The following is an 18,587-nucleotide window of genomic DNA, read 5'->3' on the forward strand; positions in this document are numbered from 1 at the left end:
GATTGGACCCAGAAGGCAGGTGGTCTACTCTCTAGCTCTAACAATAAAGTGATCCACCTTCAGCAAGCATTTTCACAGCAATGCAATGATATGTACAGAGCATTATCTATGCTCCCCCGCATGTTACCATCCCACGTGGTAGATAGTCTACTTTCACTCCATATAGTTGCACTTGAAAACAACAATACTGAGTTTGGAATTTCATTCCAGTTCACACCTGGACCGTGTCAGGGTTAGGCAGGTTGGTACGTTTCGAGATTCTGGATATGGCACACACACACACAAACACACACACACACACACACACACACACACACACACACACACTATGTCAGGATCATGGTTTTGGTCATGCTTCATGGTCAGCGAGGTTAGACTAAGGGCCGCGTGGGGCTGGACTGATTCTCGGTACCGGCCAGATCGGCGTCGCTGGAGTTGAACTGGGTTTCCATCACGGCAGTGTCCGGGTAGGGGTTGGGGTCGGGGTAAGGGTTGGGATACGGGTTGGAGAGGCTGGTCATGGGCAGCATGGTGGGTGTGGCTTTAGTAGTGGTGGTGAGGTTGTTGGCATCAGGTTCGGTAATGAGGGTGGTGGCACTGGTGGCGGTGGTGTTGGTGGCGGTACAGGACGCGGCCTCTCCTCGGCTGCTGTTCAGGTGGCTGGCGTTTCGCACTGCAGGCTGGACATGCGGATCTGAGAGCTGCTCTTGCTGAGGATGGACAGCTGCGTTCCCCCGTTCACCCCACTGCTCGCTAACGAAGGGTGCCTGTGCTTCAGGTCCACAGCAAAGTACCTGTTCACCGTCCAGCTGCGCCATTTCCTCTTGATCTCCGATTGCACCTTGAGGGATATACTTCACACGGTCATTATTAATGGACCTCGCTGGAAAAGACACAAGCTCGTCATCCCTCAGCCTCACAGGTTGTAAGGCACACTCTAGCACGCTATCACTAAAGCTTATAAATGTATTGAACAGGCTGAACCTTTTTACTTTATCACTTTATTACTGAAATGCTGTCTGTTCCCTGTGATCCATCCAAACCATGCTTGTGGCTCACTATAGGCTTGACCTTAGCCCTTAGATGCAGAAGAACAGGGTTCTTCCCTCTCATACAATATCTATTTAATGAAACATTACATTCAACTTTAAATGTATTCTCCCCATTATGCTTAGTTTCTCCCATGCATTTCTTAAAACCTTCCCCCCTTGGCCCAGGCCGTAGCGTAACGGTCTGGGCACCGGACTGGTAATCCAGTCGCAGTGTGCCGCGGGTTCGACTCCCGGACCCGACACGGCCTTTACTGCATGTCATCCCCCCATCTCTCTCCCGTTTCCTGTCAGCCTACTGTCTGTCCCTTCAAAAATCAATAAAAGGCGTAAGCCGCAAAAAAATATCTAAAAAAAAAAAAAAAAAAAAAAAAACCTTCCCCCCTAAAATAGGTTATTTTAATATTTAATATTTTAATATATTAATATTCACAAGATCCCCTTTGACATTGACAACTCTGCCACATAGAGTGGCAGCGCCCCAGCCCCGGTGACACGCCCACTACCTGTGCAGTGCCCATTAAAGTTAAATTACGTCAATCATAATGGCACATAGAATGCAAACACATTACGGCTCCTACATGAGTCTATCATCGATGTGCAAGCTAGTCCTCTACCGAGTGGAATTGTAAGAGTGGCGATACTAGCGTTGACTCCCATTGTAACAATGGAATGCGAAAGTGCTCATTCTGTCTCATGGGGATAGTTCCAATGTTTGGAACTATATCCCATAGCACCCGCTTTGCCGCGAGATCAAAGCGTGTCGCCACTCTCTTACTAGATTACTCTGCTTTTCTCATTGGCTGATGTATGTGCGCACCACAAATATGTCTGGGCGGAAACGAACGACTCAGAACACAATAGTTAGAGAATGTTGGTTCCTACCTAAACTACTGCGCTGAACAGAGGCAGTTATAGCGGATAATAATAATGCAGCTGGTAATTAATCAATTTCATCAATTCTTGTTTCTTAACAGTTGGCCTTAGTGCCACAAATAGAGATTTACTCTACGAGTCCTTGATGTGACACTCAGCCTTGTTCTATAGATGCAGTCGGTGTGTCAGTCTAATTAACCTCATTGCAAAATGGCTTGTTCACTGTCAACTCGCCCCTATGCTGTTGTATATAACACGCCTTGACGCCTACTTTTGTTGTTGAAACCATACCTGACGAAGACCCGCTTGGGTCGAAATGTTGTGTCCCTGCTCTGCCTTTAAATAAAGTATCCTGGGAGCTCAAGAACAGTACGTGTGCGGACTGCCTTCCTTTTCCCTGTACGTATGTTTTGTTCAGCACCTGTAGAATTGTTTTTGGAGATGTGCGTGCACTGCTTCCCTTTGGATTATCTCTCAGCTGTCCCATGTAATCTAACCATTATACCATTCATTCTTGTACTAAAAATACTGCCTACAATCAGATAGTTGGACTATCATGATATAATATTGCTACAGTATGTTTCATGTTTAGATTGAATCTCACACAGGTGTGAGATGCTGGATGAAGTACTTTTACACCCAGAAGATGGGGGGGGGGAGGTTACTGTACACCAGAGTCTTCCTCACAATAGAACAGTGGTTCCCAAACTGTGGTTCGGTCCCCACATATTTTGGAGGTGATGATTAGCTCAACTCATTTCCAGCCAGGAATATTTAATCAACAAGTGAACAATAAGATGGTCCTGAACATCTCAAAGTCAAAACCCAAACTGAATTTTAATCTGAGCGATTTAGCAATTGAGCAGGTAGATGAAACAAAACTACTTGGGGTTACATTAGACAGTCATCTAACATGGTCTACTCATATTGAAAACATAACTAAGAAAATGGGAGGGGGTTTGTCCATGATTAGGAGATGTGCTGAGTTTTTAACTACAACATCTGGTTGTCTGGTCCAATGAAGCTAAAAAGGACCTGCGTAAATTGAAAATAGCCCAGAATAAGGCAGCTCGCCTTAATTGCACTGAACTGCAATACTAGATCTAATACACTGTTAAATCATCAGAAGCTGTCATGGCTGTTGGTGGAGCAGAGATTAGCTGCTAGTCTGGCTGGATCTTTATAGGAACATTTGTTTAAATAAAAAAACTAAATGCTATAAAAATCACACCCGTGTGAACTGAGTGGTGCAACTCCCCTCTCCCCCCCCCCCCCACTCTCTCTCTCATTAGCAGGCAACAGTGCAGCACTATCCCTCTCTCTGTTTCTGGCACACCAGCGCCCCTACTGGTACTCATAGTCATACTGGTACTCATAGTCACATAGGTTAACGTCACATAGGTGAACACGGACATTGCTGTTCCTTGGAGTGGTTGCACCACTCAAAAATATTCATTCAGTGATAGACACAGACATAATACCAGACATGTTGCAATGGGTCGTTTACAGTGCCTATGCCAAGAACTGATGCAATGAATAATACAGTCCTTACTTACAGTACTTAAGTACATTTACCCAGTTACTGTCCACCATAAGAAAGATGAAATGTATCCAATATAGCGCCGTCCATGGCAGCTTTGGTAACTGCAATCTGTAACTGTACTACCGAAACAAATTGTTGTTCGGTACATGTTTACATGTATGGCTAATAAAGGCTTCTTATTCTGATCAAACCAAGGTTAACCGAGGAGGCATACAGTTTAGCACATTTCTATAGTGAGACATTGATCATGATGGAAAGCCTCCTATAGCTTTTATCTTGAGGCATTCCTGCATACTATTTGTGTCACGATCATGGCCTCTGTCCCTGCCCTGTGTCACCCCTCCCTGTTAGTTGTCTCCGCCAGCCAAAAGCGTGGTTGAGACTTCAATAGCCTATGGTTTGCATACCCTGTCCATACCTCCGCCCATCCGTACTTCCACATTATCTCCATAGTGATGTGATATAGTGCCGTGAAACTTAGAATGCACAAAATGCCATGTAACAGACATAAAAATGCACAAATATAACATAGCTGTGCTTATGTAAGTGGAAAATATATTGTATTTTTGTAATTCAGCTTGTACCGTTTTTACATTGTCATTTTTTTTCTTAATTTATTTTAGGTTTTCTGAGCTCAATTGCACCCAAACAAACCTGAACTTTAAAGATGGAGTGCCACTATTTCCAGTTTTTCATGTGTCTATGAGGTGACAGTACTGAGTACTTCATTAGACACCCTGGAGTCGTTTTTATGTGCAATGATGTACCGTATTCCCTTTGTATTTAGGGTTTCTTCTTGGAGGCTGAACCCTTGACAGTAATACTGTATAGTGACATCACATTATTAGCCCCTCCCCCTTTATCATACAACTACAGCTGTGGGTACAGCTTAAGTTCAGGTGGATCACCACCCATCACCACCCACCATGTATACTTAATGAACTGGTGGGGGTGTCCACATAAAAACGACATTTTAACAAATACTGTACACTTTTTTGAAAAACTTCTTCCTTATATAACAATAAGACCTGATGATCATGTTTTAGGGTGGAAAACAATTGTGGCACTCCATCTTTAAACAGTCAGTATATTTTCTGTAGTCAGGGGTTTTCTGGCTCAAACAAGTGCTCTGATGTGCCTGTGGACTGTGATGTAACAGTCCACAAATCCCATATATGATATAACAATTTGCCAGCAGATGTCACTGTTGAGGGATTTTGCCTGTTTTCATTGCAGCTCAAAAGGCTTCAGAACACACAGAGAAAACCCCAACCCACAGAAAATCCATTGAATGCTCAAAGTTCAGGTTCTGTTGATGTAATTGAGGTCATTAAACCTGAAAGAAGAAACGGAAAATAAAAATTAATGAATGTCATGAAACCTTTAAGAGTAATTTTCTATAATTTCCTATGACAACTTATGGTATGCTACATAATGAATAACAATGTTTCAAAGATTCAAAACATTTATTAAGAAGATAATAATGTGCCATGCATCTCCACATCTGGTGCTCTTGCAATGTCAGTGTTGCTCAGTACAGCAGCTTGCAGTCTGTTCTACCATCTGGTTTGCCTGGGGAAAAAACAACATTGCCGTTTAGTTATGCAACTTAGTTATGCAACTTGTTAATAAGTATTCAATCAATCAAAAACTATGCGTACTTGGACAGGTTGTTGAACGATATTTCTTTGCGTCGTACAGCAAGCCATCCGATTAAACTCCCATGTGAAGGTCTGTGATGTTGCCTCGATGCTGGAAAGCTGAAAAATCGAACTCCTCTACTACATTCACTCAACGCGACTCAACACTGATGAACTGAGCAAGTCTCCACCATTGAAAGTCAGAATGTAATAGCACACGAAAGAGTCACTATTTACAAGCTCCGTCACAAACCCTGTGATCCACGTAATCCAGGACGTGAGCCAGACATGTCTACCAGAAATATGGCCGCCGCTACCACGTGACACGCATGTTGACACCACCTGTAGAATATTTTGGTATTCCCTAGAGGTATGTGATCCTGATTGGTATGTAAAGTTGGTCCGTTTTGGACTAAAGTGGTGTGTGGTCCGTTTTGGACTAAATGCCTCAAATCCTGAACACAGCTCCCAATTGCCACGATACTACTCACACAGAGTAGAGTCCTTTTTTTCTCTATTTATATACAGGTACTGTATTTCCATTTGATTATATATATTATTTTTTTTACGTAATTTTCAGTTTACCAATGGTCTGTAATAGTCAGGTGAGCACACCCAGGTGTTTGTTGTATTTTCTGCATTATTCTAATGATCATGTACCTGTAAGTAAAGTCATGTGATCTAATGAGATGCTGATTACTGGCACTACTTAATGACGTGTCAAACAGTCATCTTTAGTTGACCCTGATGAAGGCCCATGCAGGCCGAAACACGTTGGTCGTGTTTTTAACCCTTATTTTTAAGGAAACCCTTATCCTTTAGGAAATAAAGGATTTTTTCTACTTCAACTGGACAGAGCTGCCTTGGACCCTCTTTTAAGTTCGCCACCTTATATCTCCTTCCACAGTGACATTGACTCAAGGTATATAACTTTTTAAGAACGCTTTACTACTCACACAGATTTTGTCCAAACATCACGCAAATCGGTACACATTATCTCTATAGTCATGTCATCAAGTCAGACCTTTCCGATTTTTTATATTTCATCCTGATTGGCTAAAATGTACTTCTACTACCTGGCCTGGCAGAGATCTGTGCTTGCTGTGAAACTTTGCACGCTCATTCCCATTAGGCCAAGGATCTGCCTCATGGTGGCGCTATAATAACAGGCCTATTCGCATGTTTTACCTACAACTGGACCAATCGGGTGAAACTTTGCACGCCACTCACATCACCCTTTAATAGCACCACCGGGAGGCCAATCTTTCTTTGCTCCTACAGAACTTGTTCAAACATAACACAAATCGGTACACATTATTTCTAAAGTCATGTCATCAAGACAGACTATATTTAGACTGTGTCTTTGTGTTCAGTGCTGTATCTTAGTTTAGAGTGTCAGGTTCCCTGTGTTGTTAGTTAGTCAGAGTTTCTGTGCTCAAACAAGAATTATAGTTGTATTGTAGTGTTGTGGTTGATGATGTTACAATTCTAGAGTTTTGAGTTCCTGCATATGGGTCCAACTCCTATGGGTTCCTGACAGACAAATGCAATAGTGAGGTGTTTTTCTTTATGTAAAAGGAGGTTTACCTCTCCATTCAGGAAGCAGTACAGGACGGCAACAACAAAGCCCTGAAGAAAGACAAAGGATACAAGTATTAGTCCCATCTACCAGCTCTAGCTATTTATTCTATCTACATAAAAGCTGCGTTTTTCGGAAAACCGATGGAGAAACGCAGCTAAAAATCCGAATTCGCATCCGATTCGCACCCGGTGTGTGGAGACCTTTACTGACAGTATTTACCACATTAATGGTATAGTAGGAGAAGGTAAAAACATCCACACAATGGTTTAATGCTCCCAACACTAGCTCTAAAAAACGTGTTTTATTAATGGCGCAACATTTTGACCTTATATCAGGCAAATATAATACATACTGTACACACACAGACACACACACACGCCCACGAACGCACACACATATCGTTGCTGTCTGGAAGAAACCAACTAACTCAATTACTTTTTTTTTATTATAAATCAGTGCTATTTCACACCCCCGTCTGTGTTTTGGTTAAAAAAATATTGAACCAATGGAAAGTGTTAAAGTGCTTCGGCGAAAACCTTCTAACTCCATTGGATTGTATATACCAGTATATATTTATTAATATTATTTTTGAATGATGAAGACCTATACCATTAAGAAAACACGTTTTGGGAGATTTAAACCAGTGTGCTGATGTTTTTACCTTCTCCTTGAGGATGCTTGCCTTGATGTCCAGCACCTGGCCTAAATACAGGTACAGGATGTGCACAGTGCAAACAATACTCTGTGAACTATACCTAATATTAGGTCATGGCTTAATAGACATTCCATTGAAATGAGAGGGCATGGATGTGCTGTGCCCTCTGCAGATAGAACATAATAATAAATATCCTGCTCCTGTAGACAGAGTGTTGAAATTAAAAGACAGTCACCTGGAAGGAACCCAGGCCCAGTTCAAACACCAGACGCTCTCTTTTGCTGACGTGCTCGGGGGAGAAGGCGAACACGGTGTAGTGGATCCCAAACAGAGGAATGAGCAGGAGAGTGGAGCGGGCCAACCTCCTGACAAACAGCACACACACCACCACAACATCAGCAAGACACAAAGTCACCAGCTGTTCCTTTTTGTACGGTAAGTTAAATTCAATAAAAGATATAGCTGCAAGGAGCGATAAGGCGGGACCAAGAAAGAAGACAATACGCACAAATAAGAATCATGGGCTGAGTTGTCAGTACCCGGATTTGAAACCATGATCTTGTGCTCCAAAGGTAAAAGCTCTACCAACTGATCTATGCAGACACAGTCAGTTGACAAAAACAATAATCTTGGTCCCTTAAAAACACAAAAATAATAAGTGACCAAAGTCACTTCGTGACTTCTTGGTCCCTTAATAGTTTAGAAAGGGTAGCTCACAGGTAAATGCTGGATTCGTTTCCACCGATGTCCGGCGACTGCAGTTTCTGGACTAGGATGATGATGATGCCGACGAAGAGGACAAAATTGATCTATGGAAGGACTGTAGGGTAAAACTCCAGTCCACAACGTCCACCAGAGACAAAGTCACTGGTTTTATCTCAATAACAAAACTGTTTTAGCAATGTGCGTTAACTAAATTCAATACAAAATATCAATTCAAGTCCACAACATCCACCAGAGACAAAGTCACTGGCTTTATCAAAGCATTGACAAAACATTTTAGTAATGTGAACTAACGTTAACTAAATTCAATTAAATATAACAATACGAGTCCACACTGTGGAATGACAAAGGGTGGAATTCTAGGCCACACTGTCCACATATTTTGTCATCTCCACACAGCATGCAATCGTGCTAATAAAAATAAATAACTCACCATAATAGAGGCCAGGACAGGTCCCTTTATCACCCACCAGATGGCAGAGTGGTCATTCATGTCCCAACACCTGAGGCAGCCGAAGTGTTAACATACAGTAAGGAATTACAGTGCATTAGGACTCTTTTGGCCGAAACTCATTTAGCATTTTTAGAACTTATTAACACAACTATGCCCTGGGGATGAAAACGTGTGTGTCCAGAACGTACCCTATGTTATCAAAATGCAGCCTCAGTACCGCCCACATGGTCACACACAGTGTCGGGCCTCCTGGAAGGATTAAAGATTAGTAACGAAGTGATACAAATACTCGTATGAAGTGAGCGGTGCCTTGGTAAATGGTGCATTTATATAGCGCCTATGTCCAAGGCACTTTACATAGATTATGCATTACATTCACCCATGCATACGCCGATGGCAGAGGAAACCATGCAAAGCACCAATCTGCTTCTTTCTCAAGGGCACTTTGACACTAAGGGCTCATTCTCACCTAATACTTCGGTAGACTCAATGCGAATGGGCGGAGAAGTTGCGATTCTTGCATATTTAATTTGCTGCGGTTTGCCTTCACACTGGCTGTGTCAAGCGCAGCAAGGAAACGAAGCAGGGAATTTTATCAATGTGTTCAATTCATAAAATACACAGTGAAAGCTATGGTGTTAAATATACTTAGAGTAATAGTTAGGACTTTTGATGTAAAGTGAGGGTAACGGATGTAGTGTGTCGTCGGGGACTGTGTGTGTGTGTGTGTGTGTGTGTGTGTGTGTGTGTGTGTGTGTGTGTGTGTGTGTGTGTGTCAGCCACTGTTCTTTTGGGCACATGAACGAGGTACTTCGGAGACGGGAGCACAAAATGATCCAAAGTTTACAATAGCTACTCCCAGAGTCCCATTGATGATCCGATCACCATATAGCCTTCAATTATTATGCATATGCCATGTTAGCTATACAGTTTATAAATCATGCTGAGCTAAACATGTGTTTTAATTTTGAAGTATTTAAATTTAAACAAGATGAAGAAAGTCTCCACTCGGATCCCCACACACAGTGACAGCCCTTCATGTTTACGCACGACAGACAGACAGACCGGCCACTCTACCCCTGAGCCACTGCCGCCACTTTGCCGTTTATCATGGTGATAATGATGTATGATAATGAGAACGACATCATACATCAGCCAATCAAATCATCACATTCCGTGCATACAAACACATTCCGTGCTTAAACGGACATACACACAAAGCTGTGCATAGGAGTGGCTGCACCGCTCAAAAACAAGACATCATTTGATCAGATCAATTGGAGGTCCACGTGAGGGCATCATTTTGGACGTCTCACCCCAGCCAATGATGATGTACCAGTAGAAGTATCTCCTCTCTGGGAAGAAGGTCTCCACCAGCAGGGTGAAGAGGTACAGACCCTCGATGAACAGCCAGAAGTAGTTGGAGAGCACGCAGTAGTGGAAGAACACCATCACCGCTTTACACTCCACCTACACAGGGACAGGACAACTCTGGTTGGGCCCGCTGTGCATTTAAATTGGATCTATAATTATAATTTCACAGTATGATGGTGTCACATGCTGAAAATAGCTGATCTACAAGCTCACGTGTAACACGTTATGAGTTGGTAGATCTGAAATGTCTGGCACACAACATGGTATCAATTCATCAACATTGCTGAAGTGGCTGTGCAGGTGTCTGTGTGTAGGATGAGGAGGACTTTGATGGCAAAGAAAGGGGATATACAATTCTGCCTTCCCCAAGATAAATGTGAGAGGAAATTACATTTACAGAGAGGTATTGGTATAGTCCCCTCATGTGTCAACATGTCTACTTAAACAAATTGCAGATCTGATCTATGCAACACGTTGTGAATGACTGAATTACTGGGTGCCTCTGAAACGCAAGCCAGAACACTGACATGAGACACATTCATTTCAAAAGGACTTCCCGTGCTGCAGTGCCCACAACCCGCTGCGATGGGACGCTCAGCCGCCTTTCTCCCATAGAATGGGAGTGGATGGGTAAGCACACTTGTGAGTGAGCCCTGGGAGGGCAATGTCACCCCAGGACCCATGGAACATCGCTAAGCATTCGTCCTCGTCGTCAGTGCACGTGTGTGTACATATTGTGTGACTCACAGTATGTATGAAGCAGTGGTCAGAGTCCTCCTGAGCATACAGCACACCATCCTTGATGAAGACGGAGATGGCTCTCAGCATGAAGGACACAAACAGGTTCATGTGAATGAAGTTGCGGGTGCAGTGCAGTTTCCTGCAGTCGATCAACAACAAAACAAAACATGAACACAACAGAACACCAGTGCTCTGAGTCAGAATTGTATTACAGTCTCTTTGGCTACGTTTACATGAGCAGTTAAATCCCCTTTTCATTCCGAATAGAAGTTAAATCGTATTAAACGTTGTTATGTAAACACCTACAAAAACTTACATCCGAATGAAAACGCTCGATGCGATCTAAAAACCATTCCGATGTCACTGGCCGGATTACTCCGATGTTCAATGCGATTGAAAGAAAATTGGACTCATGTATACACTGCTTCGGATGTAAATTAATTCTGGTCTTTCTGAGCATGCTCATTTCCATTGCGCTCCAACTCCAAGGCGCTCATAAGCCTCATATCCAAGGCGCGCTGAGGAGTTTGCACATAGAGCGCGTTATTTCGTGCATTTTGTGTGTGTGTGTGTGTGTGTGTGTGTGTGTGTGTGTGTGTGTGTGTTCAACGGTCTCTCTCTCACACTCTCTCTCTCTGAACTGCCTATATTTTATGTGTCCAACAGATGGCGTAGTTTCACGTGAATTAACATGTATCATGTCTTCTATCACTTCTCCATATAAACACTCATTCGGAATGACCATTTCCCATGTAAACTCGTGGCAAAAAACATTACATCGGATGTATTTTATTCTGAAGTATTTATTCGGAATGATCACCCTTCATGTAAACGTAGCCACTGTCTGTCTTTTACCTCCAGCCACAAGCCCAGGCTATATCTAATCAGACAATAGAGAATTATGAGCTCTGTGCGGTTCCTTCCCTGATTGCACTCAACTGGAAACAGGTGTGTCGTATCTGGACAATAATTCTATAACTATAATCATATTATAATCAAACTACATGTCTGGGCTAAAGTCAATTGTCTGTATGTCTGTCTGAAAGCAGCCACAGTCGAGTAGCCTACTCTGCATTGTGACAGTTAGTCTCAGAGGGCTGTCTTTGATATCCAAAGTCAAGGTGTCGTTGGCCTGTTTTACATGCCTTTTGTTAGCATGCTATTGTTTCAACCAAGAGGTCAATTGATTAAATCTCAGACGTCACGTATGCATCTCAATGCCATTTGTATGTAAAGTTTCAAATCCCTCCCAGAGACACCAATGTTTGATGTGAGACTGCATATAATCATCTGGAAATACAATGTTAGGAGGTCTTGTGTGGGAGGCTGACCGAGGTGGTCAGTCGGCCCTGTGCTCCGCGGCCACAGCTCACGGGCCGCGGGAAGCTCTCTGTGTTTTGGTCTCGGTTGTTGCAATAAATACAACGTTACACTCCAGCTCATCTCTGCCTGCGTGTTTCTTCATCCGGCTTTGATGCCGAATACTCTTCGTCCTCTTTTGTCTATTTTGTCTAAGTTGTAGTTAGTGTATGGTTATAAAATACACCACAGGTGCTCTGAAAGGGTAATCACATACTGTAACACAGTTTAAGTTCCTTTCCTCTGCAGAAAGCAGATGTAGATATGCGTTAGATTGAAAAAAAGAAGGGAAAAAAAATGAAAAAAATTGCCTTTATTATGACATGGCTAGTTTCTTCTTTTTTTTTTAAGATATTTTTTTTTGCGGCTTACGCCTTTTATTGGCTTTTGAAGGGACAGACAGTAGGCTGACAGGAAACGGGAGAGAGATGGGGGGATGACATGCAGTAAAGGCCGTCTCGGGCTCGGGAGTCGAACCCGCAGCACACTGCGACTGGATTACCAGTCGGGTGCCCAGACGGTTACGCCACCGCCTGGGCCACATGGCTAGTTTCTACAGAGGAAATTAACTTATCTGTATGTTACATTTAATCAGAAATGTGATTCTTGGTTTTATGTTCCAGTACCCATGAAATAATACTGTGGTCATTATTTTGTTCTAGTGGGGGCCAGAAGCAACATAATACATGTGTTATTGTCAAGGGCAAATCATCTCACCTAAACCTGCAGAGGATGACCATGGCCATGGTGAGAGAGATCAGAGAGGTGCTGTAGCCCACAGTGTAGAGAGCCTTCACTGACACATAGTACAGATCCTAGAGGACATAGGAAACATGTTCAAGTGAAGTGAGGAGAAGGGAAGGGAAGGGAAGGGAAGAGGAGAGGAGAGGAGAGGAGAGGAGAGGAGAGGAGAGGAGAGGAGAGGAGAGGAGAGGAGAGGAGAGGAGAGGAGAGGAGAGGAGAGGAGAGGAGAGGAGGATGGCTTACAGGATGGCTGCTGTTGCTGTCGTCAAAGAGACATGCGTCTACATAATGAGGGAACGTCTCATCATGCCAGCCCACATCTGTACAATTACGGCTCACCGTTCCCAGTTCTATAAACACACACACACACACACACACACACACACACACACACACACACGAAGGGAGAGAGAGAGAAAACAGGAGATAGGTCAAGATTAAAGCAACTGTTTCATCAACTGTCCTTTAATGTAGTCAATCACCCACAAATGTACCACAAGACATAAAGGCATGCATACTGGCAGGTGGTAGGGCGTTCCACATTTTGGTGGAGATTGCTGTCTCTCAACGTTTCTGAAGAATTTGACTAGAAATGTTCATGTCAGCAACAGCACAAAGTGTGCGTGCGTGCGTGTACACAGTATGTGCAAAGTGTAGTACAATGTGCCTCCCACTGCTGTCAGGTACAGTACTGACCAAAGTCTTCCTCACTGATGAACTCAGAGAAGAGTTCAGGGCAGTTCATCTCCACCACCTCTCCCACCCTGGCAGGCTGCCAGCACGTCAGGTTGTCCCACATCCATGGGCATCCTGCAGACGGATGGACACACACACACACACACACACACACACACACACACACACACACGCGCGCGCGCACGCTTAATACTGTATGCTGCCACAATACACAAATATATATTAATATACCATTGCAGACATAAAGAAATGCTCACAAACTCCAATTAATTTCATTTGATTTATTTATTCAATAATAGAAAGGAATGGGGAATTCTCAATGACAGCATCTGCCCACCAGATGGCAGGTGAGTGCTACCATACAGCTTCTTTTTGCCTGATAGTAGATTTTTATTTTTTTGCTGTCACTGTACAGGTACAGACTGCAGATTGCTATAATATACTAAATGTAATTTAGTATATTAATATGTTTGTATTTTACCCACTGAACTCACAGCTTTGTTTCTTTACTGACTGGAATTATAACCTAAAGAGAAAATGAACCGGAGATGCCAGCCATGATATGGCAGAAGAATATGTACTCCCTGAAAAATGATTGCATTGCAATGCCGCACCTCGGCTTGTAAGATGGAAGCTCAAGTTTAAATCAGAGGACTTAGTGGATTCAGTGTAGCATTCGTTATGTGTCCATCTTGTGTGCAGGTCGATAGATGCGCAAACATGCATATAGGATTGATATGATCCGCAGCACCACCCTTCCCCCACTCGCCCCAGTCTGCCACCCCTGACCCCCACAATTTACCTCCCCAGCTCTCCAGAGCAGTGGTTGTCAAAGTGGGGTCAAGGTCCTTGGGGGGGGGGGAGAACCACTGTTCTACAGCACATGGCCAGGGTCACAATAAGCAGAGTACGTCCAAAACCACAACCACACACCCTTCCCCCACTAAAACCTGCATTGACCTTTTACCGTCCTGTTTCATAACGGCATGTGAGGTTACCTAGTATATATGGATAGAGACGGCACACAAGTTCTCCTCCCATCCACTTGCATTAAGTTGCTCTAAAGCGCATGAGGCGATTTCACTCCTCCTTCCGGGTAGGAACAGAGTGCATTCTGGGATGGATTTGCCCCAAACACATGAACGCGCTGCCGTTGACTATCATTGCACGCATTCACGTGCGTTCACGTATGAAACAGCGTTCACGTGTCATCGTGAACGTGCATGATAGTCAACGGACCAGCGCGTTCATGTGTTTGGGCCCACACTGCAATACCAAATCCGGCCACTATGTCCATTTCTCCTCAGGGTTTCCTCTGGGTGCCGTCTCTATTCATATATACTCTAAGGAGGTTATGTGTTATTTCAATATCAGTCATATTCAGTAGAACTGCAGCATAAGCAACTATTTGACAGAGAGAGAGGGATAGAGGGAGAGAAATAAAGAGAAAGAGAAAATGATTGACTGAGAGCTTCAGTAGAAAGAAGAAGAAGAAGGTGAAGAGGTGCAGGTCTAGTCATTCATTTTATGGTCAGTGGGGAAAGCCTGCGTTTTATCCCTGCTTCTGGTCAGACTGAATTAAATGCATTTCTTATTGGGAAAAGTCTCTTGTGTTTGTTTAATCTCTGTTAAAAATATATGTTAACCACTATTATGGGAATATTTAAAAAGAAATGGTCAAAATCAGTTAAACGTTTTCAGCTATTTTCGCTTCTTGTCATAGGAAGAAATATAGGGCTGACAAGTCGTTAAGAACCCCCCTCTCTGTATCTCATTCATTCATTCATTCATTCATTCATTCATTCATTCATTCATTCATTCATTCATTCATTCAAATCAAACCCCGGAGAGATGGAGTGTGAGAGAATGCAGCATGCTGACCATGTTGCAGTGTCTCTGTTTAAACGTCATCATCATTACTGTCTCCCCTATCTGCAGTCCTGCTCCAAGCTCCATCACGCTGCGGAACTCCAGCCAGTCAACATCATCCACTACCTGCACTGCTGTATTGTCTGGTATCCATTATATAAACAGACTTGTGTCGATTATACTAGTGGCAGTTACCTTATGTGGACTATGCGGTTGAAAGTGACACCCCCTACACTTTGCACCTTAATCCCAGATAATAGACCTTTGTTTTGTTTTGTTTTATTTTACGTCCATACAATATCATGTACTATGTTTACGAACCTGTCATTACCTTACCGGATAGATATCCAGTATGTGTAAATATGTATATGTTTTTATTGATTCTCCCCCCCCCCCCCCTTTCCCTCTTCCCTTTCTCTTATGGAAATAAGAAAAAAGATGTAGAGCTTGCAACATAAACAAATTCCACCCATTGGTTTAGGCCTGTAAACCTGTGTTGTGACAATAAAGTTGACTCTGACTGTGGTCTCTTAATACATGATACTATGTGTGAGTATTGCAATCTGTGCATGGGAAGCTCTGACAAGACCTACTTTGACAGAGAGATATTGTGTGTGATTATTGATCATGGTGTTTGTTGTTTCATATAGGCCTACTGGGTGAAACACTTAGGCTTGTGTTTCCCTAGGTGAAACCGATCGATGGCACGCTTTGACACTTATTTATACTTGGTTCCGTGTCGTGACATGCACCGAAAATAGCCGAAATAAGAAGACCTATACAAGCTCACAGCACGTCGCCATGCAATGCGCTGTGAGCTTGTCGGTGCGTGACACCGGCCAAGCTGTGAGCTTGTCGGTGCGTGACACCGTGTCTGTGCGTGACACCGGCCAAGCTTGTGGAGAGCTAGAGCCAATAACAAACATCAATCATGATGTTGACAGCTGCAGAGGTGGAGGGGTCTCTATCATCCTACAGTTAGCTTACCCATCATGCCCTCTGTCACTCACTGGCTGTCAAGTGGGTTTGAGGGGCGAGACATGATGCTGCCGGCTTACTGACTGCCCCACCGACTGAGAGACCAATAGAAATACTTACTGACTGCCCCACCGACTGATGGACCAATCGAAATAGAGACATGCATTTGATTTGTTTTGGAAGGTTTTCCTCATGACTATTTTGGTGTACATGCAATCACAAACAGGCACACGCACAGGCACAGGCACAGGCACGCACACGCACACACACACACACACACACACACACACACACACACACACACACACACACACACACACACACACACACACACACACACACACACACACACACACACACACACACACACACACACAGTGTGAAACCTTAAAATCTATGATGTCTTTGTAGCTCTGAGTCCTGAGTCAGAGAGTTCCTGTTTGTTTTGAGTTTCATGGTCATTAGCCATTTCTCGTAATTAATCGTTGTGTTCTGGTTCAAGCAAGGCCCTGTTGCACACGTCACAGCAAAATCTAGTATTTAATATGAGAAATTTAATTAAGAGGCTCTGTAATTTCTCTCTCTATCTGTCTGTATCTCACTCTCTTCTCTCTGCCTCTCTCCCTCTCCCTCACACACACGGGTGCGTAGCGTTAGTCCGATGTCCCAAGAATCCGACACACATAAATCCCACACACACACACACTTTGACTCACCAAACTCTGGGTCATTCCCGGGATCATCCGAGTTGATCTTCTCCATGCACTTCTCCTGCTCTCTCTTGATGACACAGTTGGAGTGCTCATGCTCTGCAAACTGCGCACACACACACACACACACACACACACACACACACACACACACACTAGAATCAGAAATTTAACCACATAATCCCTCTAGAGTTTAGAGTTTTATTAGGATCCCCATTAGCTGGTGCATAGCAGCAGCTAATCTTCCTGGGGTCCACACAGAACATAAAAACATGACACTCGACATGAATGACATTACAGGACAATGATATATAAATTGGTAAATTAAATAAAATAAAAAATATTTGATCAACAATTTCCTCATCCACCTTCTGATTCCCCATTTTCTTGGAAGAGAAACAAACCAAAAAGTATATAATTATATCTGCCTCAGTTACATATTAGCGTTCCATTCTCCTGGGGTAGAAAACAAGTAGAGATAAAAAATGAAAATATTATCCTAATCATGACTGTGTGTGTGTGTGTGTGTGTGTGTGTGTGTGTGTGTGTGTGTGTGTGTGTGTGTGTGTGTGTGTGTGTGTGTGTGTGTGTGTGTGTGTGTGTGTGTGTGTGTGTGTGTGTGTGTGTGTGTGTGCGTGTGCGTGTATGCGTGTCTGTGCGCGTTTGAGCGCCCTACAGTCTTTGGGTTTCAAGATGCCTCTTCAATTGTCTCTTGAAACTTGATTTCGTTTTTTCTTTTGTGATCATAGCTGGCAGTTTGTTCCACTCAGCCATGGCTCTATACAGTACTGTGTGCTGCATATACCCTGTTCTGGCTTTAGGGACTTGATAGCACCCTCTTGTGGCATGTCTAGTCTCATATTGATGTAATTTAGAACTATGTGTAAGTTGATTGTACATCTTAGGGCAAGCCGAGATGCTTTGTTTTGTTCTGAACCCTCTGCAGCTATCCCTTGTTTGCTCCTGACCAGATCATTGAGCAATAGTCCAGATGTGAGAGGACTAGAGTTTCAATAACTTGTTTGGTCAGTTGAGGTGTCAGAAATTCTGAACACCTTTTCATAACCGAGGCTTTTGTTCACTGGCAAAATGGCAGCCTTTTATACCCAGCTGGAGATAATGAGAATGGACTATATTTACCATTTACAGGGGTGTCTTCAAATGAGAATATACCATAAATAAGCATACAATAAATACATATAAATAAATAACCTTAAACCATACAAATGTTACATGTTTCTGTGAACTACATGAACTATACAAGTTATATAATACGTCCTTCACACTACAACATAAATAATCATTCACAACAGCACATCTTAATCTTAACCCCCGCTATCCTGACATGGTCCAGCCCAATCCTTACTGAAACACATCACAGGCATTCAATCAAACCTCAACAATAGAACTCCACATTATTGCACTTCCCAAACCTATTGCATCTATAACCCACATTGCACTTGCCCCTCATGTTTGTTAATCACCATGCATTTCCCCAGGTGGAACTCGTTGGCTGAGGCCATCTCAGCTAAACAGGAAACAGTATTAAACAATAAAATCATGACTGCAAAATACAACTGTGCAAGTTAATAAA

The 18,587-nt window shown here is 43.1% G+C and overlaps 1 protein-coding gene across 1 annotated transcript; it reads right to left on the reverse strand.

The window, feature by feature from the left end:
- Window positions 1-371: 371 nt before the first annotated feature.
- On the reverse strand, window positions 372-17,094 carry adcyap1r1b (adenylate cyclase activating polypeptide 1b (pituitary) receptor type I; the record flags this gene model as incomplete). Its single annotated transcript, XM_083766682.1, has 12 exons — window positions 17,000-17,094; window positions 13,437-13,550; window positions 12,984-13,090; window positions 12,714-12,811; window positions 10,644-10,776; window positions 9,839-9,992; window positions 8,711-8,771; window positions 8,502-8,571; window positions 8,063-8,154; window positions 7,581-7,710; window positions 6,696-6,737; window positions 372-854 (listed from the first exon to the last, which is right to left on the reverse strand). Exons 1-12 carry the CDS (start codon window positions 17,043-17,045, stop codon window positions 372-374), a joined length of 1,530 nt encoding a protein of 509 aa, XP_083622808.1. The 5' UTR covers window positions 17,046-17,094.
- Window positions 17,095-18,587: the final 1,493 nt, after the last annotated feature.

The sequence above is a fragment of the Protomyctophum parallelum genome (genome assembly GCF_964188405.1).
Source record: "Protomyctophum parallelum genome assembly, chromosome: 6".
In the NCBI taxonomy this organism is placed as follows: Eukaryota; Metazoa; Chordata; class Actinopteri; order Myctophiformes; family Myctophidae; genus Protomyctophum; species Protomyctophum parallelum.